At 34.7% G+C, this 17833-nt stretch overlaps 1 protein-coding gene across 1 annotated transcript; it reads left to right on the top strand.

The window, feature by feature from the left end:
- Positions 1–117: 117 nt before the first annotated feature.
- On the top strand, positions 118–2423 carry LOC146165576 (uncharacterized). The gene is made up of 4 exons (XM_083382626.1): positions 118–256; positions 507–563; positions 787–915; positions 1339–2423. The coding sequence occupies exons 1-4, from the start codon at positions 208–210 to the stop codon at positions 2226–2228; spliced, it is 1125 nt and encodes a 374-aa protein (XP_083238752.1). The 5' UTR covers positions 118–207; the 3' UTR covers positions 2229–2423.
- The last annotated feature ends 15410 nt before the right edge of the window (positions 2424–17833 follow it).

Below are 17833 nucleotides of genomic sequence, written 5' to 3'. Positions count from 1 at the left end.
ATAGCCTGGTGCTAATGTCAGACAAGCCTTCCGGTGTTTTTGTGCTACACATCTAACCTGTCGGCCATATTACCCGGAAAATATTGCCTTCAACACAGAGTGAACACCATAGGTGATAGTCAGTGGCGCAGCAGCGCAGACGGTTTTATTTGTGAGTATAGGTGAGTGCAATTATTTTTGTGTTTAATTAAGAAAATTGAAACAAAGATGGAAGACCATGAAGCAAAGCCTTTAATCCAACAGACAACAACATTAGGTAGGTCACTTACGGGCTTGTGTTAATTCGATAATTTTGAACTAATTTGGTTAGAAATAATGCGAAAGAATTAGGAGTATAAGGTTTTGTCTGACATTTTATACGTTTTTATTATCCGAAAAACTGTATTGGTTTAAATAAAGAGGCCTTTCTAATAATTCCACATAGACGGTTTTTGTGTCATTATTGGCTTGTATTATGAAGCAGAAATAACGCGAAGTTGGTTTAATAGCATCTGTATTTTCTATAGAAGAGGAGGAAGTCAATAACAACTGCCAGAATTCAGACAAAGAAGGTGAAATCATCGGTGAGTTTTCAAGGGCTGTACTTGTTTGCGCTTTGCTGTTCTGACTGTGGAAATGATGTTTACTGCAGTTTGTGGCAACGCTATGTACAGTTAACACTGGATTCAGAGACAACATTAATGCAATTAGCGTGGAAAAGTTTTGGTGTCTCTTAATAGCTGTATATTGACGAAAATGATTAATTGTTTAGTTAGATAAACGTCTCTGTTTTCAATTCTTTTCAAGATATACCAAACGACCATGACGGTGAGGGTAGCACAAATAAGGCTGACATAGAAGAGACTCCGAGAAAACGAGACGTCCGGCTCACTAGGCGTCCTAAAGCGGAAATAGACGTGGTATTTTTCTGGGAATGTAAGTAAATCAATAAATCCAATCAAGCATCAGAAATATAATTTAAAAACAAATGTGAAACAATAGCCTGAACTTATTCCCAATACCCTTTTTATTTTATGACTAGAAAACGTCAAACAAATTATGTTAGGTTGCTTATATGGCGGAAATTTCTGACCGATTTTATCGACACCTGTAACATATAGCAGCCGGAAGGTGTTTGTGGTTTAACACTTTAACCCAATTATTCCACGCACGCACTTCAACTTTAGAAAATTCTCAAAATTCGTTTAAAGATGTTCGGCGGCTATAGCATTATATACTTTATCGCGTTTGTGGCCACGTATATAGTTGGTTCAAATTAAAGTCCGATGATTTAGTATGAGCGTCGAAATTTTGCTTCTTTCTTCAACCACGAACTATATATTTCAAATCATTTTTCAGCTGATTACGACGAGTACATGGAGAACCATAAGTATGACGAAGCCTACGGAGTTCTGGACCGAAAGAATCGACTCGGTCTGGAATTAAGAAACGCAGCTTTCCATCTCAACTACGCCGTGACCTTGCTTGCAACTGATAGAACTTGGGAATACACTGAAGTTAAAGAGAAGCTTTTACATCTTCTTAAACAACAAGTGATGCCTAACAGAGACAAAATGGTAAAATTAGCGAATGGTTTTGATGAAAAGCAAAATTATCTCGCTTCTCTTGTCGTACTCGACATATCGGTCGATATGTTCTGGGATAATTCCAATCCTTACACGACCATAGCATTCACAGAATTGTGTATGCAGGGCATGAAAAACTCCATATCCGAGGCCACAGAGAAACAAGAGAAAATGCAGCATTTTCTGGCTCAAAGTTTCCTGCCGAGAATGCGCATTCTTCGCGAAAGAATCGACAACTTAGAGGGGGTAAACGACGGCTACAAATGCGTCAAATTGGCTTGGCTCGCTCATTGTGTGGAGGTTTGCGACCCGAACGACGAGACCACGCTCATATTGCTACGAAATACAGTAAAGAGAATGAAGGAGGTTCTTGGCAGCCGGGCATACGAGTACCAGATCTACGGCACTCTCTGCAACAACCTTGGCGCTCATTATTTTAAGTTAGACAGGAACGGAGAAGCAATCAGTAGTTACGAGGAAGCTCTTAAGTGCTTTAATGCTGCTAAAGATTTCGAAGTAGAAGGTAAAAAGCAAATGTTCATAATTGGCACTTCTAGAGCTTTACGAAGGGCGCAAGGGATTCCAAACAGAGAGGATATTGCTGATGTGGCGCAGAGAATAAGGGAAAGGCATATGAAGGAGGTTCCATGTACCCAGTCTTAACTGGAAAACTAAAATATTATTATGAGTGTGTCTTTATATCCTTTTGTGTATTTGGGAATTTATTGACAAATCGTGGATGTGTAACGGTTATTTTGTTGTTTTGTGTAAATGTGTCTCAAAATATCGCTTTGTGTAAATTACCTGGTTTACAGTAAATAGTGTGCGTTTGTCTACATCTATATGCATTACACTGGGATTATGTTGATTTTGTCTCGTATGCTTCAACCCAAAGTATTTTTTTAATTAAAGCAGAGTTTGTAAAACAAACGAAAGATTGAGAAAGCACATAACGCAGGTTTTTAGTTAAAAGGAGTTCGTAAAAAACAAAGCATCGGTGTCGTACGGCTGCACTCTATTTAAAAGCAGAATATAGAAATTGAAATGCTTAAAATCGTCCATTACGACTCCAATTACTCCAGTAAGAATACGACAATTGAACCATGCAGATAAAAACTTGTTGTTTAACACAGCGCTATTCAGTCTGTGGCCTACGTCGCTTTTTGGCAGGTCGTGCATTTTTCACTAGGCTTTTAAATTTAGTTTGCAAAAGATTGAAGCTGTAACCTGTTCGAGCATACAACTTAATTGATCGAATGTGAAGTAGCATGAATCAATTTTCTACCCAACCCTCTATATTAGAAGCGTAATAATAATGTAGGCTACCTATCTTTGCATAAAAAGCAAATCCTATTTTGTTCTTCGTAATAATTGTTTATTTGATAACCTGCAACTTTGAATAGAAGTTTGGTGCTCGGTAAAAAGGTCGTAAAGTACTGATTTAACAAATACTAATTATTTGTTAAGTGAATTTGCTTGGCGCCCTACATACACTACTTCTTTTATTCTTTATACTAGGTTGCCAAAACTGATTCATTCATTTTGACAAACCTCTTTAATGCCACCGGCACATAGCGCGATTTGTGCTTTAATGTTTGATGCTTTGTGCTACACAAGGACGAAATCGGCTGCTTCGGCTTTCTGTGGAATCACCTAACGTCCTAACACATCGTTTACCTCTACCGCTCTCGCGCCGATTTATTTACAGTGAACGTTGGTCGCTATAATAAAAATGGCGCAATAGGGCTCTGCGATGCGCTGCGCTTGCTATTTGCCTTGCCTAAAGCTACAAAGCGTTGGTGGGGCTGCTTGTAGGTTTTCCTTCGTGATCTTTCGTGATGCTAGGTTCCGTTTTTAGTTGTTTATTAAAACGAGTGAGCAATAACATCAAACTCAAAACTAGGGGCGGATCCAGGATTTTGTTTTTTTCAGGGATGACGTCACAAACACGTCATAATATAATTCATCTTAAAACACTTGTTGTTTTCGAGCGAACTAGTCCGTTAATATGCACCTTAATCCAGAATAAGGTTTATATTGACAAACTTTCAATTTAAAGCAGCGGTTCTTAAACTTTTTACCGCGGACCCCTAAATTTTTTTTGCTTCGCATGGACCCCGGTAGACAAGAAATGCTCCAAAATGACGTCATAAATTGACGTCACAATACAAATAGACTTCATGACTCTGTTATTTCGGTCCGAGTCTAACTATACATTCAGTGCAAAACCGTGTAATTTTTAATTTAAGTGTTTTCTTTTTAAAAATTAATTACTTAAGTATACACTAGTTCTTTAATTAGGCCTTCATGGACCCCCTACAACTAGTTCACCGCCCCGAAGGGGTCCATGGACCCCAGTTTAAGAACCCCTGATTTAAAGGATACGTAACGTGTTTGGATAGCAAAGTTAGTAATTTGCACCACACACGATGCCAACGCCTTTGGGCTGAATAGATTTCCCTAAACGGACAACAACATACTAAAAACAAGTTTTTTTTTGCGTCGAACGATTATAAATGATTACTTCTAACCGACGCAAATTGCAACGGGGTTTAACAAGACGTTACCTGGCTGCTAGTTTTGCAACTTCAAAACGCCAAATTTAGATAACAGTTGTAACCATTGGCAATGCGCGAATCGTTTTTTTTGGTGCCTAATGCGCCACGTTTCCTTCTGAGATAACATTTTTTCCAATTTAGATCAATCAACGCAACTTGTCGACCCCTTAAATGAGGTTTGGCTCGATTTGGTTTGCGCACATTATGCCATCGAGCTGTATTTGTGAGTTTTTTCATTTACTTTTTTTTAGAGAAGCTAACATTTAAATTGGAAAACATAAACCCCTAAAAGTGTGTTTCTGTTATTCCTATTGGAAATTCACAGCAAAACAAATTCTGCAAATAAAAACAAAATTGCTAATATAATTAATTAAAGCTTGAAACAACTAAATAATGGTATCATGACTTTATAAAATATTAAAAACTATGGCTACTTGAAAAATTCCACATATAAAAGCATAATTACAAATCCAGATACTTATATTTTTACCAGTTCGCTGTGTTTGTAAGTTTTTGGATCGCAATATTACTGTAACGCAATCAGCTGATTTGAATGATTACGAAAACTATAAGTTTAACTTTTCAGCAGGATAAACCAGACTTGGACAACTAGACAATTCTAGTTTTCTAATTCATTGAATTAGAGCAAAATGCGGCTAATTCTAATTCTAATTCTAATCTAATTTATGAATTGCCTGTTTGCTCTAATTCTAGTTCTAATCTAATTCGGATTTTTCCAAAAATGCTGCTTTGTCCAACGGCATTTTTAGTGACTCAGTTAAAACACAGAATTTCAATTAAAACTCTTTGGTTGGAACGACTTGTATGTAATTTTACAGTCTCAAAACCATAAAAAGGCTTAAACATTAGCACACACATATTTACCATTCGCATTCTTATAAGAATATTTGCGATTAAATTAAATTGGTTGTAAATAATTCAATGTGATTCTAGTTGAAATTTGTTTTTTTAGGAATTCGGTAATTCTAATTCTAATCTAATTTGAAAAAACTTAAAACAATCTAATTCTAATTCTAATCTAATTAAGAAAAACTAAAATGCACTAACTTTAATTCTAATCTAATTTTAAAAAGCTAAAATAAATTTAGTTGTCCAAGTCTGGGATAAACGAAACCTGAGTTTCTAAAAACCTTTATCTTTTCGCATGTTTGTGATCTCACGAGTGTGGTTTTATGTTGTCCAGGCTTGTTTCAGTTAATTTATCTGCGAAATGTTGCAACAGTTTTATAGAGCTTAGTCTGCTTAGATACAGTACTTATCCTAATTAAGACAGTATAAATGCCTTTACTGGCTGCTAAGTTATTGCAAGTGTTTAACTGTTTCTGTAATCATTCATTCGAGTTAAGGTATTAGGCAAATAACCACACTAATAACAAAGCTAATCAATTTTATTTATTAATTCAATATTACCAAAATCATGGTGATTGACGCAAACACTCTGAAGCAAATACAGTAAGACCTGAAAGAAGTAAAAGTTTCAATGGGAACATTAAAAAATATTAAGAAAACGGTCGAGGAAATTAAAGAAGAAACAGTGGACACAAAAAATGAAGTAATTATGTTACGGAAAGAACTTGAAGAGACAAGGAGCGAAATGGAAACTGTAAAGGAGTGCAACGAGAAACTGAAAAGAGAACTTCACACCACAAAATATAAACTTGATAAATTGGATCAGTATGGGCGACGCGAGAACATTAGAATTTACGGAGTCCCTGAAACAGGGAAGGAAATTCATGATGGCGAAGAAAAAGTGCTGGATATTGCCAAACAGCTCAATATCCACATAGAAAGTAAGGACATTCAAAGAGCTCATCTGATCGGAAAAAGAAAGAACAAAAGGAACGTCCAATAATCGCAAGATTTGTTTCGTATAAAAAAAGAAGAGAATTTTTCAAACAAAAAAGATCTTTGTCATCAAAAGGTATATATATTAATGAAGACCTCACCTATACCAGGCATAACCTGTTGTGGTATTTGAAGCATCTCCCTGGAGTGGAAGCTGCCGGAACATCAAACGGAGTAATAACTTTAAAAATTGGCAACAAATGGTATAAAGTTGATTCTCAAGAGGACTTACTTCAAACAGGTTTGGAAATTGACTGGTTAGAAATTGGCAAAATATATGAAGAACTCGCATAATGTTACGAATACTGGCGTAATATAACCTTTTTTCGCTTTTGTAATGGCAGCAAATATACCTAATAATATAAAAATTGCAAATATTCTAAAATAAAATATAGCGGAATGCACCTATTATGATGAAAACAGTTTAAATAATACTTTATGCAACAATGGCCTAAATAAACTTTTCATTATGCACATAAACATACGTAGCCTCTCAAAAAATAAACACAAACTAGAGGAACTGTTAAATACTTTGACTGTAAAGCCAAATATAATAATGGTATCAGAAACAAAAATTCGGAAGGATAATTGTAATTTTGACGTCAATTTGAATAGTTATGACTTTTTTCATAATGACTCGCCATCAAATGCGGGAGGGGTTGCTGCTTACATCAGTTCTAATATTAAATCAACAATTCTACCCCACCTACAAATACATACAGATGAGGAAACACAATGTGAAAACTTATGGATTAATATAGGTATAGACAAAACTCAAAATACGATTGTTGGTATCGTCTACAGGCATCCAGGTGTAAAATTTGATTTATTTGAGGAAAACTTTGTTCAAAATTTAGAAAAATTACAAAATGAAAAATCAAATTACTTCATAGGGGGAGATTTTAACATTAATTTGCTTCAATCTACTATTTCCAGAAACACTAACAACTATATCACCAACATCACTGGAACAAATATTTACATTAACAAACCCACTAGATTTCAACATCACCACAATGACTCCTTACTAGACCACTTTTACTCAAATGCAATACATCAGCAAATAACACCAGGTATTCTAGAATATGATATCTCTGACCATCTACCAATATTTTTGATAGCAAAGAATTCCATACATATCCAGAATAGGCAACATTTCAAACGAGACACATCAAAATTTAATACAGAGCAGTTTTTAGAAGATTTAACCGTCAAATTATATTACGAACAACCAACTAAAAATTCCATCAATGATAAGTTTATTTATCTAATAAATACATTTAACAGGACTTTTAATAAGCATGCACCTCAGCGCCTAATGACACGTAGAGAAAAAAAACTTTTATTAAAGCCCTGGATAACAAAAGGTATTTTAAAGTCCATCAAGATTAAAAATAAAATGTTTCGAAAATGTTACAGAACAAACAGTAAGGATCTAATTCTTGAATACAAAGCTTACAACAAAAAATTAACTCGTATTAAAAAACTCTCTAAACAAATGCACTTTCAAAAACAACTGCAAAAGAGTAAAAGCTCCACTGAAACCTGGAAAATAATAAAATCATTACAAAACAACAAGGAAACAAATAAAATAATTAACACAATAACACATAATAACGTGGAACTACATTCACCAATTACGATTGCTACAGTTTTAAACAATCATTTTAATAAAATTGGACCAAAAAGGGCAAACAAATACCTTCATTCCCGGGCTGTTTTGGAAACTTTTTAAAACATTAGACTCGCCTGTTGATTCCTTTTATTTCTCCCCTATTTCTGAATTCGAAATGAAAAAGTTAATTGTATCCTTAAACCCGAATAAATCTAGTGGGCTGCATAACATTTCTATTAAATACATTCAATTATCAGTAGACATCTTAACGCCACTTTTAACTAACCTTTACAACACTTGTATTATTAACTCTGAATTTCCCAAATGCTTAAAAAATTCCCAAATAACACCTGTGCCAAAAATCTCACACCCAAAAACACCACATGATTATAGGCCAATAGCAGTAACTTCAGTATTCGGAAAACTCTTGGAAAAGGTAATATATACCCAACTCCAAAAATTTTTCTTAAAACACAAAACAATAACACAACACCAACATGGTTTCAGAAAACATCATTCCACAGGACTTGCAACAGCACTTCTTTACGAAAATTTGTTACTAAACAAAGACAAACACAATCAAAGCTGTATAGTGTTTCTGGATTTGGCAAAGGCCTTTGACACTATAGATCATCAAATTTTATTAAATAAACTTAATCACTATGGTGTCAGGGGCCCACCTTTAGCATTACTTAAGAGTTTTTTAGAAAACCGCCAACAATACACAAAAGTGGGTTCTCACATTTCACCTTGTCTAATGCCTGTATACGGTGTCCCACAGGGATGTATATTGTCCCCCCTTCTATTTCAAATATATATCAATGATTTGCCAGCAAACACTAAAATTAACTGCAGCCTATACGCCGATGATACTGTGTTGTATGCCTCCCATTCCAATCTGAAAAGCCTAGAAAATATAATGCAGATTGAAATACAAAAAATAGATGATTGGTTTTGTTGCAACAAATTTTCAATAAATTATTCAAAAATTTAAAACATAAGAGTTGCAATAATCAGTTCAACATAAACATTAGGGGAAAAACACTCCAACAAGTACCTTCTGCAAAATATTTAGGCCTTACCATTGACTCCCAACTAACGTGGTTACCACATATTCAACAAGTAGAGAGAAAAGTCTCCAAAGCAATTGGCCTTATGTCTAAAATGAAATTTTACCTTAATGCACATTCTTTACGCCTGGTTTATTACAGTTTAGTAAACACACATCTACAGTATTGCGTTCTAAGTTGGGGTAGAGCTTGTTTTTCAAACTTAAAACACATCACAGTCCTACAAAACAAAGCTATCCAAATTTTAAGCAGTTCCCCTCCCAGAACAAGATTATCACCATTATACCAAGAGCACACCATTCTAAAATTAAATGATATATTTAAACTTGAAATCCTAAAAACAGTACACAAATTTCAAACAAAACACTTACCGGATGCCTTCTTCAATATGCTTGTTCCCCTAACTAGTATACACTCTTACAACACACGACTACATGATCAGCAAAATTATTTCCGTCCTAAGGTAAAAACTGACTCGGGAAAAAATACATTAGGATATTTAGGTTCGCAATATTGGGAAACCATCCCTTGTAATGTTAAATCACTGCCCTTTAAGTCTTTCGTACGATCGATAAAACAAGCTTACTTTGAATCCTACCTCGTGTGATCACAACAAACCAAAACCACGTGGTCCAAAAAAACATGGTAAACGCAGCCTAGCAACCATCACGCTTAGTCGCTTACGGAACCTTCTCTATCGTGCCTGTATTAGTTGTTTATTTAGTTTTTTGGCTGTTGTATCGTCCCCGCTCCATTCCGTTGCATTGTTATATTTTTGTTTCTGTTTGTTATACCCTTGTTCGTGTTTTATTGTATTGTTATCATTGTATTGTATTTAGTTATCATTGTAATTATTGTATTGTATGGCAAAGGTGCCATTCACAAATTGTGCCCCTTCTGTCGCTTGTTTTGCACCGTTGCCCTTTTGTTTTTTGCTGTTTGTTTGTACCTCTTTTTGTTTTGTTTTTCTAAAAAGGTTGTTCACTGTTATAGCAGCCACTAATGTGGCCAAAATTATGTTGTTTCATTGTATTTAAATTTGTTTTTTAATTATTTAATTTGCCGTGCCTGTACATGTATTCTGATTATATTGCGGTCAGGGAGCGGCTGACTTTGATGACCTAACGGTCTTACGCTGCTCCCTGGGAATCTACTTCCCTAACAATAAACATATCTATCTATCTATAATACAATAGTTCTCTTTTTAAGTACGACCCAAATTACAATTTTGTGAATAACTTGCGATCCAAAACATAGATAACTAGTATGTAATTACTAGTATGTAAAACATAGTAATTACTAGTATGTAACAACTAGTATGTAAAACATAGACAACTAGTATGTAATTTTTTAGTGGATTTAATTCTTAGCAAACCTAATTAACTAAGTAAAATGCTAGGAGCTCATGTAATCCAACAAAGAATTGGGCATTGTTCTAGAATCCTATCACTTTTTTCACAGTAACGAAACTAATTGTCAAAATTGAAATTGCGAGTAAGAAATAATATACAATAAAATACTTGACCCACCCAAACGCTAACCTGCACCCTAACCCATATAATGTTAGCAATATAACCCCCCCGGACGAAAATGCTGTAAGATTCTACAAGAGCGCCAAGAATTGTCCTACAGTGATGCTGTACCACGAAACCTAAGAGGCGCACTTTGGCCACATTCTGAATTAACTTTTCGATCGATAACAGTGACGTATCCAGGGGGTGGGGTGGGGGTTCAGACCCCCTCTTTGCCACTTATAGGGGTGTCACATAACTCACAAAATATTCACCTTGTTCTATTCCCTCTTTACAATTTACAGTTGAGGGTCATAACAGTTTTAAAATATGGTACTGCGCATGTGCACGTCGAACTCGGGACTTGGGTGGTTTTCTGTGGTCTAACTCGAGTCCCAAGTCCGACTTCAGCAAAACAAACCAACTCCATTGAGTCCAGAGTACCGACGCGCAGTCTGGTTTTAGGTCACGACAAATGTTTTCATTTTTTTGAGAAAACAAAAATAATCGATTAGATTTTAGGTTTTTATTTTTAGGTTTAAATCAGGTGCTTTTAATTGCAAAACCAAAGGGTCGAGATATACTAAACAAGTAAGTTGGCAGAGAAGTAATTAATCGGACTGCATTTATTCTTTTGTTTGCTTTATTTGCTATTAAAGTGAATAATTAACGAACACATGGGAGTATCCTACAAATGTTGAAAGTCTATGGAAGAAACACAAAATAAGGAAGGTTGAATCAATGTCCTTAACAAAAGACAACACAGGTGTTAAATAAACAAAATAAAATGCTGTTCTCTAACACTATAAAAAAAAAGTGGTCTATGATATACAATCACTGCGCACTTAAAAGCATAAATGTTTAAACAACTCTTCTCAAATAGTTTGAAGAATCTTGAAAATAAAAGTTGTCAAAAACATAAACAAGAATCAAACAAGTTAAATTAACTAACAATATTCACAAAAAAAAAAGAATAAAGAATAAAAAATACACATATTGATCCGATAAACTACCAAGTAAAATCTTTATTATTTAAACTATTTGAAAATGAAACTGTATAGAAATAAAGAATTAAAAAATTAAAATGCATATCATGAAAATTAAGTACATTTGACAGATGTTTAGTGCTAAAGTCGCAAAAAGAAATCAAGAAGGAAAAAGAGAAAAAAAGCAATTCGAAAAAAACACGAAAGAGCCAATGTTAAAATATCAAGTGAAAAGGAACACACTCATTAATTTTTTACTACTATTTTCACTACTTGTAAAAATAAAATGGTTGTTTTTTGACGTTTATTGGCGTTAGAAAAGTATAAAAAGTGAAGCGAACGATTTTGGAGACCTCAGTTTTGTTCGAATGGATTGTTCTTGTAAGAAACAAGTTTCCAGTAGTTTGAAAGATCTTCGCTCTCGGTAACAAGTCTCCACTTCTTATCATCGAAGTTGTAAGCAGAGATACGAACTCGCAACGGCCTTAAAAATAACCTCAGCAATTAAGAAGTGTAACAGCGAGAATTGAGTTTAAAAGGGAGAGAAATATTTCATTAAATTCAAATCTATATATTAAAACAATGTGCCAATACTTGGTGCCCATCTTGCCATAGTGAAGTTCTCTAGGTTTTGATTTGTGCCTTACTTTTGGAACACCTTGTAAAAAAAATTTTTCACATTAATTGTATTCACAGTAAAAATGTATAATTCCGCTTTGCGTTAGCAATACAAGTTTAACTAGGATATAGTTTTATAAACTCTGTTTACCCTGTATTACATGCCACATATGATACGATGATTTCCTCGTGAGCTGCACAAGCATCACGAAATTCACCAACTTCGTCAATCTCACTCACATCATGTGATTCACCAGATTCGGGATCGTATTTTGACAACCGAAGAGTGGTAAGAGCTTGAAATATAACATATCTGCCAGTGATTGAAATACAAGGGATGCTTTGGATCGCGTTTCTAAACGCACGTTTTTTCCATCGGTGGGGTGCTTGCAGGTTTATTGATAAGCATCACAAAATAAACCAACTGAATATACTGCTGCTGCCAAGCGATGTAAATCCACTGTATGACGTTTTTAAAGTTACCTTCTTACAACGTCACGTTACGATGTATCTTTCTTTCTGAAAACCCTCATGCCCCCAAACGTATATCACAATCCGCCCTGGAATGTCCAGTTATTTTATCAGGTCCTCTATAGTTACGTAAGCCAGCATTGAAATTGCTGTGTATTGAACTTAAATTGAAATTGTTGTGTATTGGACAAAATAGCTTTTTATTACCACTGTAGAATTTATACATCGATAAAGTACACCAATAGCAAAAATACGCAATGTAAAACAACATTGGTTTATTTTCAGTCCATAGCCACCCTAGCAAGTAAGTGGATTACACAATAAAACAAACTCACCCTTACAAATCGCGTACAACTGATCCTCCATTTCTATCAACTTGACACAACCCTTTGGTAGTTTGTGCATCACTGTTGATGTTTCAGTAACAGGGTCGTACTTTTCACATGTTAGGTATGCACCATACTGCAGAGCGTATAACATGTCTGAAAAGCGTGGATATAATAACGACAGGTATAAAACTGTTTTGCACAAAATCCTTAAAAGGTGTTGGGAAGACCTAGTTTTAAAGTTTAAAAGTCCTTGAAGAGTCAATACTGCTGGACCGTATGTAATAAAACCTTAAATTTACCAATAAAGAGAAGTTTTCTTTTCAATTAATGGGTTACTAAGGAAATTAAAACTATTAGAAATGATTATAACTAATTATTTATTTACAATTATCGATATATCGCCCATTTCAATACTGTTACAAATTAACTTTTTATCGGCCAAAGACTCTAAGGGTGCTATCTTAAACACTCTTATATATATAGATGTCCTATAATTCGTGGTTTATTCCGAAACCAACACCTGACATTTTAGGGCACTTCATTTATATGGCCAAAAGGCAAAACTAATAAAATTGTAACTTGGAAAGTTTTTTATTCTATAAAGCCAAAAAAAGGTAGATAATAATGTTTGGATTGCAAAGTATCACTAAAATATTTAGGGTAATTTGGTATCAGGTCTATAGCGATACCACCCTTACGTGTTCACTAACACATTAACACTTGATTCGATCCATTACCATCAGCCAAGTTATCATTATTGTAGGTTATATTACGTATAGATAAATAGGGTCTTAGTTTACTGCGTTTTAGCCTTCATTTGTCAAATGTAATTATTCGTTGTATAATGTAATATTTTGTGATGTAATGTTTTGCGTTTTATTACGGATTCCAGTTAGAGCTCGTGATTTAATTGCAAAATTAAATTTATCTATGTATAAAATACAGAAGGTTCATGCTTACGTTCGCTACATGTCCAATCTGACATTTAACTATAATGTTAAACACTCCGTGAGTGAGCGCTGATAATTATGGTCTGCAAAATAACCACTTATTTGTTGGCGCCTTATTGCAGCCGGAAATTGGCCTTAGTATGGCTGGCCGTTATCTTAAAAGAGTGCCTAGCCATGTTTACAAAGTTTCCGTCCCTTTTTGTTTTAAAAGACGTGTACTTTCGTGTTTCTTTTTTTTTCTCCGAAATGACTATATACCTGCTATGTCTCACCGGTATTTTCGCGCTGTCGTTAGACGAAAAGTCGGGAATCTTTTTTGCGAAGGGAGCCATAAAAGCCAAACATTTTTAGTTGTATTACTATGAGAGCCATTATAATGTTTCTATTACATCAATAAATATAGTTGGAAATAATCAGGACATATTAAGCGCAAAAAACTAATCAGTTGAGTTTGCATATTTAATTGAAGAATTTTGTCGGAAGAGGAAATATTGGATTCGCGCAAATCGCCGAAAATGTTCCTAACTATGTGAAACAAAAATGGCAAAATAAAGTTAGAAAAGCGGCCATGACCGCGTGCAGTTTTATTCAGAACATGCTGAGAGATGTCAGCTTAGATTTATCTGCAAGCAAGATTCTTTCACAAAAAGAGCTATATATGGCTCGCGAGCCATAACTTTCCGACCCCTGGGTTAGACGATAGTCGCCGTAATAGGCGGCGAGTGGCTTGTCTGACATTAACTTTACAAATAAACTTTCATTAATGATATTTAATTTAACATTTTACTTTAAATTATAATCAATACTTTATAATCTATACGATTGGTATTTTAGTTGTGGTTTTGACAGGTATCATTTATAGCCAGATTAAACCTTCACCAACCAATAGAACTCGTGCGGTTACGCCTTACTCGACAACTATAGTAAGCAACAGGCTCAATAGACAAGCCGCGTTAACGCGTAACACTAGAATCGGACATGGACCGATATTATTACTTTATATCGGTTATCGGCCCCAAACTGATAAAAAACATCACTTTTTGTATAATTTATATAAATATACTTCGCCTGGAGTCGATAACAATTTAAGAAAAAAAATTAATAGTACCTTTACAAGAAGCGAGACCTTTTGAAACTTCTTTGCAATGTTTCATTTGAACCCATTTGCTTTCCTTGTCATCAAGATTAAGTTTCTCAGGAACAAGCCAGTATTTACTTCCAGCATCCTCTGCATTTCAACCGAACATAAACATAACATCTGTGGACAGGAATGATACATATACTATTAAACATGTTAATACAAATGACTAGGCAATTCTTTTTTGACCTAAAAATTAAAAATTAGACGAATGTTAACCTAATTTTTTTGGGGGGCTAAATTTTGACCTATTAGATACGTTCATTTAAACAACTAATTTTTGTGTAAAGCACTGCATTGGTTTATTGGCGTCGTCAACCACACGTTTTTGACGTTTGTCCTGCATACAATAAATACTAGTCTAAGGTGAGATTCAAACTTACAAACTTGGCCAAACAAGTAGGGCAGAATTAAGGTAGTGTACGTCTAAGGCTGTTTACTAGAAAAGGCCTATAATTTTGAAACGCTTTATTTATCTACTCACACACAAGCCACTTGTTAATTCGACTCAGTCATTCGTTTTTAAGCAAAAACTGTACTATACTTATACTGGATCTGTATAACTATCAGCCTTACAAAAACCGCAAAATATACAAATGCCTATACCTCCAATCACAGCAGCTCCAGCATTTCTGCGTTTAAATCCCAATGAAGGTTGGTTTTCCCAATCTTTACATTGGCATCGCAAATCCAATCTAATCACAGAGTCAGATATCTTGTCATCTATTAAACCGCCAACCATATACAAGTAGTTCTTGTACATAACAAAACATGATTCCTGTCTTTTTTCATTTTGTTTCTGCTAAAAACACGAGAAATAATTAACAAAAGTAAAAACGGTAAAATTACGAAGATGAACGTTTAATTAGTTCCAGTGGGTAGGATTCTTTACAAATTGAAACTTTACCCTTTATTTACACTCACTTTGATTTCTTTTTCCGTTCCTTCTTTAATATCCAACATATTCACGATGTTTGAGTTTTTATTAACTACCAAAATACTAAGAAGTGGCCCTGAAATGTATTTTTAAATTACCAAATAGTTGTGTCAATTAAAAAATGTTAATTGACAGATACTTACGGGGTCCCACTAAATATTTAACATGTTTAGAAAACCTATGTAGGCATTCGTTAAATTCTTGCACTAAATCCTACAAATAAAGTGTAATTTATGTTTTAATTTAAACAATGCTCTAAATTATTACAAATTACACATTCTATTTCGCAATTGCCATAGTTTGCCAAATAATCTCAAAAGCAACGTTGTAGTATAATCCGAGTTTTAAATTAAAGTATGCTCTTAATTGTTACTTGTGATACATATTTGCTTTTCCAACATTTTGCAACTAGAAACAAATTACTTCATTTGCAACATCATACGAAAAAAATTCGTGGCTCAACAATTTAAAATCAATCAATTCAAAAAGTTGTGAAAACAACTGTTTCCTTTCTTCCAAGTCATGTTTCACCCAAGCCACTGTGAATTGAAAAGCTCTTTCTTCTGATTTTGCCTAAAATCCAACTAATGTAAATTACAAGAATTGTTTCGAAAATCATTAAAAATCTTCTTACATCTTGAGATCTTGTTGCAATAAAGGTTTTAAATGTGCTAAAGTCCATTGATTTAATGGTTGGAATGTCGGTCAATTGAAAAAAGTTTTCCATTAAATATTTGTCGCATCCTTTAACCAAACTTTTGGTGTCAAAATTTTGAACTTTTAACCAAACTTGGACGGAATTGTTAAAATCAAGAGTTTCCAAAACGTAGTCGCAACAATATTCCTGTATTGCTGTAAATAAATCGAAAACCGTTGCAAAATTTATTCGACGATAAACAAAATAATATAAACGTTTTCCAACTGGTAAGTGTTTATCAACACGTTAAACACCTAACTTAATTAATTGCCGTAAATCAAATCTTAGAGCTTGTATTATAATTAAGTTATATTACCAATGGATGAATAGAATTTAAAGTAGCGCGTCCTAGATTTTGCATAATCAAATGTATTGTTGGTGGCATAATATAATATTTTAAGATGTAATGTTTTATGTGTTGTTGTGCAGTTAAAATAATCTCGTCGTTTTAACTGCAAAATTCCTGAGTTTTCATGTGTCCGCTCGCCTCGTTTCAAACCTGTCATTTAACATATAATTTTCTAATTTATAACAATGTCAGTCTTGCGGGCGGTGATAAACACGGTCTTAACAGGTTTCGCAGGCGTCTTATTCCCGCTGCAAATTGGCCTTAGAATGGTAGCCGTAACCTTAAGAGTCTCTAGCCATGTTTTAACGTGCCGGGGCCTTAGAATGGTAGCCGTAACCTTAAGAGTGTCTAGCCATGTTTTAAAGTGCCGGCCAGTCTTTCTTGGCCAAATATGACGTAACTTTCGTGTTCTCTTCTTTCTATGTATGTGCCGTGTCTTAGCCGTTTTTCGAGCAGTCTGTGCAGTCTAAAGCCGACAGTCGCCGCCATAGGCGGTGGCTGCCTGTTTTACAGTAACTTGAAAACAAATATGCGTTCATTAATGCCTTTTAATAACGTTTTAATTCGCATTGTAACATAAAACTTTTGAATTTAGTTGTGGTTATAATTAAGTTGTGGTTATGACAGGTAGCATATCTAGCCAGAAACCTTCGCCAACCAATAGAACTCGCGCGGTTGCGTCCTGCCGGGCAACTGTATGGGGTTGGGGCCAGGCCAGTGTTCCCTCTTAAGGTGCGCAACTATTAAAGCTAAAATATCTTTACTTGTTTGCCACAACAATTTGAGCATTTCGCATTGGTTATTTTTTCGTAAAAAAATTATTTTAATAATTCTTGATTGTGCGCTAAAGGCAGCACACATCCTTTTTTCTAAATTAGACACTTTGTTAATTTAACCCAAATATTCGTATATTTTTTCGCGTGACCGCTTTGTTGCTATATCCTTGAACATATTTAACTCGCCTGCAGTTGCACGTGAACGTTTATATTGAAAATATTTTCATTTTATGACGTCATCTTTAGAATTCTCACGCCTTGCTCCAATACGAAAAACAATGATTTGGCGCAGGAAAGGAACACTGGGCCAGGCCCAAGTACACAAATCGCGGCGGGGCGTAACCCCAACTAAAGGTATTCGATTTAGTTTGTTGATGCTAAAGCTACATTACGTGCT

The sequence above is a fragment of the Ascidiella aspersa genome, chromosome 2 (genome assembly GCF_963924565.1).
Source record: "Ascidiella aspersa chromosome 2, kaAscAspe10.2, whole genome shotgun sequence".
In the NCBI taxonomy this organism is placed as follows: Eukaryota; Metazoa; Chordata; class Ascidiacea; order Phlebobranchia; family Ascidiidae; genus Ascidiella; species Ascidiella aspersa.
Note: the sequence above shows the minus strand (reverse complement) of the source record. Positions and strands in the feature narration are given on the sequence as shown.

Bases quoted from the DNA above. Each gene is read 5' to 3' on its own strand.
- LOC146165576 (XM_083382626.1), top strand. From the start codon at position 208: ATGGAAGACCATGAAGCAAAGCCTTTAATCCAACAGACAACAACATTA. The intron at 257-506 runs GTAGGTCACTTA...TATTTTCTATAG, and splicing joins CCAACAGACAACAACATTAG to AAGAGGAGGAAGTCAATAAC. The intron at 916-1,338 runs GTAAGTAAATCA...ATCATTTTTCAG, and splicing joins CGTGGTATTTTTCTGGGAAT to CTGATTACGACGAGTACATG.